This window comes from Drosophila busckii, chromosome X (assembly GCF_011750605.1).
Source record: "Drosophila busckii strain San Diego stock center, stock number 13000-0081.31 chromosome X, ASM1175060v1, whole genome shotgun sequence".
Classification (NCBI taxonomy): domain Eukaryota; kingdom Metazoa; phylum Arthropoda; class Insecta; order Diptera; family Drosophilidae; genus Drosophila; species Drosophila busckii.
In genome coordinates this window covers 6,331,371-6,340,025 of record NC_046608.1, presented here as the reverse complement: position 1 = coordinate 6,340,025, position 8,655 = coordinate 6,331,371, and the positions used below count along the sequence as shown (strand labels likewise).

General features: G+C 35.7%; 1 protein-coding gene across 1 annotated transcript in view; it reads right to left on the bottom strand.

The window, feature by feature from the left end:
• Nucleotides 1-1,020: 1,020 nt before the first annotated feature.
• The window catches only part of LOC108606227 (voltage-dependent calcium channel type A subunit alpha-1), a 43,418-nt gene continuing 35,783 nt past the window's right edge, over nt 1,021-8,655 (bottom strand). The window contains exons 29-36 of the mRNA XM_033294380.1: nt 8,270-8,481; nt 7,091-7,161; nt 5,058-5,092; nt 4,829-4,874; nt 3,874-4,074; nt 1,560-1,711; nt 1,263-1,489; nt 1,021-1,189 (exon numbers count right to left, since the gene is read on the bottom strand). Coding sequence (XP_033150271.1) covers nt 1,039-1,189; nt 1,263-1,489; nt 1,560-1,711; nt 3,874-4,074; nt 4,829-4,874; nt 5,058-5,092; nt 7,091-7,161; nt 8,270-8,481 — 1,095 coding nt within the window. The 3' untranslated portion in view covers nt 1,021-1,038. The remainder of the gene's footprint in view (nt 1,190-1,262; nt 1,490-1,559; nt 1,712-3,873; nt 4,075-4,828; nt 4,875-5,057; nt 5,093-7,090; nt 7,162-8,269; nt 8,482-8,655) is intronic.

The following is an 8,655-nucleotide window of genomic DNA, read 5'->3' as shown; positions in this document are numbered from 1 at the left end:
ACATGACTTTTGACTTGAGTTGAGTTGATTTGAAGCTTTGCTTGCACAAAAAATTTAACTATAATTTCTCTATTGGTGTCTATCTGTCTGTTTCTCTCTTGCTCTTGGTTTTGCGCTAATTGTAAGTTTAGTTTAGTCAGCTTTTCAGCGGATTCTGGTTCTGCTTCTAAATTTTTAAGTTTAAGTTTTAGATTTAGTTCTAGTTCAGTTTCTATTGCTTATACTTTGCGTCTTTGCTTAAAGTGTATGATGCGAATACAGCGAGGGCTGCTGTATATCTGGTGTTGTTGGTGTTGCTGTTGTTGTTGTGGGTGTTGTTGGTGTTACTTGATGTTGACTATCTGGTGCTGCTGCTGGTCGATGCGAATGGCCGCAGTAATGATGATGAGGCGTTGCCGAGTCCGAGTCGTCGGTTAGCATGGCGAACCGATCAGCGGTGGCGGCGGCGACTTTATAATTAATGTTGTTATCCGAATAAACCTTTTTAATAGCTAGTGGTGTCGTTATTGTAATTGGTACAGTTAATATCATTGCTTGTTGACTACTCGCAGTCGTCATTGGTGTTGCTTCCGCAGTTCTTGGCATTCTGCGTAGTTGTATATCCGATTGTGGCGATGTCGCCCGCGTCTGTGGCAGCGACTTTGCCATGGGCACATAGTCCTCCTCATACGTGTATCCAAAGTCTGGATATGGATACTCGTATGCGTATGCGTCTGCGGCTGCGTCAGCGTCAGCGTCTGCGTTGCTGTATCTAAGTGTTGGTCGTGCTAAAAATTGCGATTGTTGCGATTGCGATTGCGGTTGTCGATTGGGGTGTAGTATTGCATATGCACTATATAAATGAGATCTGTTTGATGTTGTTGTTGTTGGTGTTGTTGGTATTGGTGATGTTGTGGTGCTTAAATATCGTTTAGTTGCTTGTTCTCGTATCGTATCAAAATTGTGATCTAAATTTGGTGCTGATAACGACGAGCAAATGGCCTGATGCTATACCCAGATCTGATCCTTTCGATTACGCGGTCGCAATCAAAGCCTTTGCTAGCACCAATCCTCCTCGTCGGAATCGGAGTGTCGGGCATTAAGTCCGCTCTTTGGCTTAAAACCATTGAGAACTGGAGATGGCAGTACACGACCCGTTCGTCCCATAGCCAACGCCTGTTCAAATGACAGCGGTGCTATATATTCCAGTCTGCCAGAAGGAACAGAGCAATTAATTAGCGAAATATGGAAATATCGTTATCGCTATCGACTGGCTGGCTTACCTTTCTCTTTCCACTTCGCGCTCTCGATCGCGCTCACGCTCGTACAGTTCGCGCTCACGATCTCGATACTCGTAGCGCAAATCGTACTCGTGCAGGCGATCTCTGTCGCGATCTCTAAGCCGATCGCGCTCCCGATCTCTACTGCTATAATACACGTCTCTGGGATCCCGCAACAAATCGCGGTGATGTGGCAACGAGTGAACACTGTGGGGTGTCGAGTGGTGCGTCTAAAATTGAGAGAGAGAGAATATATATCGATTAATCGATCGATCGATTGTTCAGTCGATTTATACGCACGTGTGTTGGACTCGCATTCAGCTTGGGAAAATTAATATTGGTTGGCTTCAGCTGCAGTGTCGACGGTTTGCTTGGAGTCGGTGGTAGGCGTCGTCCAATTCCAGCACGACGTGAGGCTAACGTTGGGTAACTGTGCTGCACATGCGTGCCACCTGATGGGAATAGTCAGCGATAGAATTGAACCGATTAGCAGCTAGATCAGGTCAGATAGATCAAAGTTTCACTAACGTTAGTTACACAACAAACGAAAACGAACTGACAAAATCAAAACCGATAAATAAACCGAGAGTATGTTGCAAAACAAACGAAACGAAACGAAACAGGGACAATATTGAGAAACCGTACATACAATTGATGAGACCTATCATGAGCCGAGGCGCAGCACTGCTCAGATACATGCTTCGTATCTGTATCTGAGAAATACTGGCGTACGAACTCATGCTAAATGAGCGTAAATGAGAGTTGAGTGTGGCATATGTAAGCAGCAGCTGCTGAGCATGAACATGAACATGAGGATATATAGATACAGTTATGTTCACATATGCCAGAGCAATTATTAACAATACAATATATAGAGTCTATATAAATATATATATAGTTTATATACATATGTATGTATACATAGTGCTATCGAGAGAGTGGAGAGATGAGCGTATGCATCGAGGAGATGCACAGTACGAGATTGAGATGAGATCGGTGGTCATTATGGTGAGATCGGTTGGTTGGTATATTTATATATATTTATATAACATGCATGACTGTGCTCTATGCAAGTTTGCAATCGCATAGAGAGTATTTTGAGAGTATTTATAGAGTACGAGATAACAAGTTTTGGTTTTTGTTTTTTTTTTTTTTTTTTTTTTTTTTTTTTTTTTTTTTGCAAGATGGCAATCGAGACAGAAAGAATGATTAACTAGAATATAAACGTAACGGTGCAAAATTTACGAAAGACATACTTTTGGTTATACACCCAACTGCATATCGACATAATATAGCACATGTATATATATATATATATATATATATATATACTTATATATATGTATACATATGGAGTTTGGAGTTTGACGCATACTGTGGGGTGTTTAGCCAGGTTTCAAATCATGAGAATAACTTTCAATAAACACATAGATTCTTGGTCAGTTAAGTGGGCAGAGAATGACTCTTAAGCTCAGCTGTGATGGGAACAGCAGCAGCTAAACAAAAACGAGTAAGAAAACAAAATAGAAATGAAAACAGTTTATGAACGAGCTTGGAATTCAATAGATTGAATTGAAAAGTCGCGCCATTATCAAGCCCATTGTCCGATTTAGTTGCATTAAGCCCCGATTATAACAATTTGTTGTTTTTTTGGGTAAATTGGAACATAATAGATATGCAAGTAAACTGGTGCTGTATGCATATATGTATCTTACAGAAACTGATTTTGAATTGCAAGTGAAGAAAAAGACTGTTTTGCCAACATTTTTTTGGTTACTATAGCTATTGCTGTTGTTGTTGTTGTTGTTGTATTGGTTGTTGTTGTTCTTGCTATTGGTGTAAGTATTGGTGTAAGTTGATGAATGTATGTATGTCTAGTTGAAGAAATGAGAGCACATTAGTATATGAGAGAGAGAGAGAGAGAAACTCTGCTAATAAGTATTTGTAGTATAAGTGAACTGAGTACCGTTAGTACTGTTCAAGAATATGTGAGAGAGCGCTCAGCGAGTGAATAAGAGAGTATAAGAGAGTATAAAGTAAGTAGTCGGTGAAAGTGAAAGAGAGAGAGAGAGAGAGAGAGATAGAGATAGAGAGGTTATGTTATGTAAGTGAATTTGAGTTTCGATAACTAATTGATCGATTGATTCTGATTGAATTTTATAGCTGATCGATTATATGGAAACGTCTCAAGGCATATGAAATTAGAACATGTACTAGATACATGTGTTTTTGATAAGCATATTTGGCAGCTAAGAGTAACAAGTTCGATAGATACGTATCGTATAGATAACTGAACAGATAACTAAACTCAATGTTTTTTGTTGTATATAGTATTGTATTTGTATTTGTTTTTGTGGTTGTTTGTATTGTTTACGTGGCAATGTATTGAAGAGAATTTAGAAAGTTTTGTGTAGAAAGTACTAGCATATATAAAAAGTAGTATAGAGCAAAAAGAAATTGTTGTCTGTTGTTGTTGTTGTATTGTGTTGTGATTCGATATTGATATTAATTAATTGATTGAGTTTTGATTTGAGAGTGTTGAGTATTAGATAGGAATTTGATTTAGACTTTGATTGGAGTTGTCAGCTTTAGTTAACATGTGCTAAAGATGTACCCATATCAATCCCATAACCAAGTCTGTCTCGTTCACGCATCTCCTGAAGTCGAGCGGGACTCGGCGATCGTGATCTTTGACATAAACTTGTTGTCCCATATGTGGGATAAGGCAGTTGAGTGCGTTTACTGCGAGACAAATGACCACCATAACGAGAAGGCGAAGGCGAACGGGCCGGACTTGTCGATGCTGACCATGAACCTATATTGTACATATAACAACAATAATAAAGAAAAACGGCAATAATTAAGGATGTTGGGGCACAACAGTTTACGTATTTTGTTTAGTTTCGTAAATTTTCATTTACATTGTAGTAGTGGTAGTAGTAGTTAGTTTAGTTTAGTTTAGTGTCGTAAATATCTTTTCAAATTGTTTTGATTTTGATCTTTTTTTTTTTGCTTTGGTTCCACAACGTATAGACACAAGTTCAAGTTAAAGCATAAATCATATTTTTTATAGTTTTCAATATCAAAAAGTAATGTATAAAAACAATTGTAATTTACAGCTAGAAAATTGTAGTCATATGTAATGTATGTAATTATATTTCAAGAGGCACTACCGAATATTTAAAACTTCGGTAGAACCGAATCGCAATGTATGTATTTATATATCCATAATAAATATGGATAAATATATATTGAGAGCAAGAACATAAAGAGAAGAGCCCTGTGGAGCAAACATTTGAATTGAATTTAAAAACAGAAAGAGCAACCGAATAACTAAAGAAACTCGAAGTTCGAAAATTCGAAATTCGAAACACAAACTGCAATTTCGTAATGAATTGCTTTCAACTGAATACACGTACATAGCATAAGTGCATCAAATACATACATTATGGTACATACGAGTACGAGGGTAGAAATGAATATATGATATATATATATAAATATATATATATATTTATAGAAAGAGAGAGAGAGAGAGAGATAGAGGGTATTATATCGTGTATACGCACCTCTTGGATACCGTGGATGACTGTTGCCGTGCCTAGGATGGCGCGTCTAACAAATGGATCAACAATTGCAATTCGATGCAAAACTTTGAGAGCTCAATTCCATGTTTGATTTCTTTGATTCATCATTAATTGAATATTTTTAAAATTGTTTTTACAATAAAATCTACAATCAAATACTGACAAAAGGCATACTAATTACTTTAAAAGGTCAAACAAATAAACAACATACATACAGAAAACTTGACTCGAGATAGGCTATGGGCGCTGAATATTGACGTTGGGAAAGAGATTAATATACCATATATATATATTATATAAAAGTAGTAAACAATATTTAAGAACATCTTTAGTCAATAGCTCATAGCCTTAAAGGGCTGCTAATCAGCAAACAAGAGAGAGCTACAGAGAAAGAGAGAGATACACGCGATATGGCAGACAGCCCTCCAGTGACTTTGCCTTTTTTTATTTTTTAAATATATATTTTGTTGTAAATTGAGCGCAAAGATCTTGCGTATCTCATAGATACATACTATAGAGCCAGCACATGCATTGTTGTTAATTATTGTCCTATATTTATATGTAAAACCAAATGACATTAGATTCAAAACGAAACGGAAACAAACCAAAGCCAAACTAAAAATATAATAATGTAAATTAAAAACAATTAAAACCACAGACTAATAATACAATTTGCATATGTGTATTAAGAAAGTTAAGTTAAGAGTTGCAAACTACATTAAAACTAGTTAACTAGATTATTATAAAAGTGCAAAAGCAGCAGGCAATTAGCATAAGCGGATTAGACTACTTATATTCTAGCTATATACAGATATATATACATATATATACAAAGTTATGTATGTATGTACGTGTAGCTACTTTATCGATCTAAATTGTTGATGTATTTACAGTTTACGGCTTGGACATGCACTTGACTCTAAGAGCACAGAGCTAAATATAAATATAAACTAGAGTTGAATGTATTTGTTTAGTCTTTTGGGTATCGTAGTACGTCAAGTTCCGTTCGAGAGTTGCGTGTAATTTCATCTGAGTATGTGTGCTGTGCGCTTGTGTGCGTGTGTGTGCGCGTATGTGTGTGGGGGTGTGGTTGTGAGTGTGTCCACTTGTATTCAGCTGCAAGAACCAACCGAGTTACTTACCACACACGTTGACTACACTAAAACGAACTTTCAAACAACGAATTATATGTGAGTATGTACACAACTAGATGCTGATGTATTGATGTAAGTATGATGTAAGTCAGAGAATTGTTTACTGTTGAAACGATTGCCAGCAAAGTTAGTAAAGACTTTAGAGTAATATCGAAGACAAGTGTCGAATTGCTTTTAATGGCAGCTGGCGCTTAAATCATAAGTTTATGTATGAATAGCTCTAGTATGTTATGTATGCGATGTAGATGTGTGATGCTGCTTTACAATGGCCTACACACTGACTATGTAAGTATAAGTATAGTATGTAAGTATTACGAATACCACTATAGCTTCAACTGATAGCTTTGCTCACTAAACGGTGTTGGGTCGTTATCAAGAGACACTTTTCAGCTTTATGTTGCCAACAGAGCTGCCAGCTCGTTATGCGTATACTTAATATCATTTCAGTTAAAAACATTTGCATTTCAGTTTTATTTTATTGCAGCCTCTTTGAGCTCTGTTAGCAACGAACTGAAGGAACGCCTACGTACGTACATACATGTCAGTACTTATACATAGAGATACGGTTGAATGATCAAATTACAACATTGAGTACGAGTACGAGTACTAAGCGAAAATTTGCTGTTAGTTAGTAAATCTGGTTTGCTAACTTGTTCAATTAAATATGTCTATGCAACATGTAGTTATATGGTAAGGACTATTGAGTAAACGAAAATTGAAGACTTAAAATTAGTTACATATAGCGCATACATATGCATATCTACACATGCAAGCACCCACACACTCACTCACGCAACCACCCAGCCACTCAATCAATCAGAGTGGAGACAGCGCGTATGCGTAATTTGCATACGCCGTGTGCGCTTGTGTGTGTGCGTGCTTATGCATTTTCGTCTATATGCATATACATATATATATATATATATTCAAAGGTACTATGTGTTTACTGCGACTTATTTTGTTTTTTTTTTTTTGTGAACAACATTTATATCGGAAACGGATTATGGACACAAAAAGTATTCACATATATTCAATATAATACACAATTAATATTCTTGTATAAATATATAACTGTTTTTGGTTTTTCGACTCATTTTTTTGTATAATTTCTGTATTTGGTTTACCGCTTGGAGTTTATCAAACTTATTCACCTTTTTGTTTCTGAAATTATTTAAAAATTGGAAAAAAAAAAACAATTTACTTATGTAAAATGTACAAAGCACAAAGATTGTTAAGTGGATTTCAAAAATTGTTGATTAGTTTATGCTATTTGTGTGTGAGTGTGTATGTGTGTGTGTGAGTTTTAAGTGTGAATTTACAATAAGCTAAACGAAAGTTAAACTCAATGTTTGTTTAGTCGAAACACAAATGAGTGAATATATCGCATGTATGTATGTGTATATATGTATATGTATGTATGACACAAATGATGGGCGCTTATGCTCTCTCATTGTTGTTGATGTAATATATTTGCTTTGCTTTTGTTCACTATGCATATTTTGCAACTTATCCGACATGAATTAAACGGTTAATGGTAATGTATTATTTGCTGGAATATAAGCTGAATAAAGCAAAGGCGAGGTATTGATTTATTGTACTTGAATATCAATGACTTAATTAAACTAATCAACGCTGCTTGTTTTTAAATCTCTTTCTTTAACAATATAATAGCTATATAATGGGAATATCAGATAATATTGTGGATTTAGACGAAGAAGCTTTTTCTTTGTGTAGCATAGAAATATTAAATTTAAGTCATAGTTAAGTGATCTGATAAAACAATTAAGCCATTATCGCAGTTTTTGTGGGCTTAACAACATCTAACTTCAATGTATTTCCTATGTTGAGTGGCAGAAAAAGTTGCAAAAGCCCATAGAGATTAATTATTGGTTAAATCAAAATATTGTAGCATATTTTTTTGGGCAATTCAATTCAATTGCATAGAAATGGAAATAGCTGCAGTTTTATTTAAAGTCTACAACATATTTGGAATGCTGTTGACTGAGCGCTGTTAAGTTATTAGCAAATCGTAGCAGTAGTGAAGCTTTTAATTGAGCAATACAACAAATTGTTAGCAATGATTTATGTTATTGTCTGTTGATGAATGGTTAGTTTTACTTTAATGTAAATGTAGTTAATGAGAATGTTAATGATGATGATGATGATTTGGCAATTACTTTGCACTTTACGAGTAATATTTAGTAGAGGTGTAGCATTAATTTTCTGTTTGTTTTTTTTGTATTTTTTGTTTGGAATTTGTTCAAATTACCTAACTGATCGCTTTCTGATCGTACTCCGACGTGCTAGTGTTGCCAAACTGTTGTGTTCAACATCACCGTTAGCATGATGAGTGGTGGCTAACAAGTGTGTCTGTGAGTTGGCAGCTCCCTCTCCATTCGGATCGAAACTTATCGAGCCCTGTCGCGATCCTCCTTTGTCAAGGGCGGCCATATCGAGCAGGCAATTAAAGAATGATTGTTTCTATTGCCAGCCACACAATTGCCATTGCCATTTGGTTCAAGACATCGTTAGTTAAATGAATTGATTTGATTTGGAGGATGTTGTTGTGTAACAGTTGCAGTTATTGTTGTTGTTGTTATTGTTGTTGTTTGTTGATGATACGGTTCACATAATGATATTTGTTGTTGATTGGTA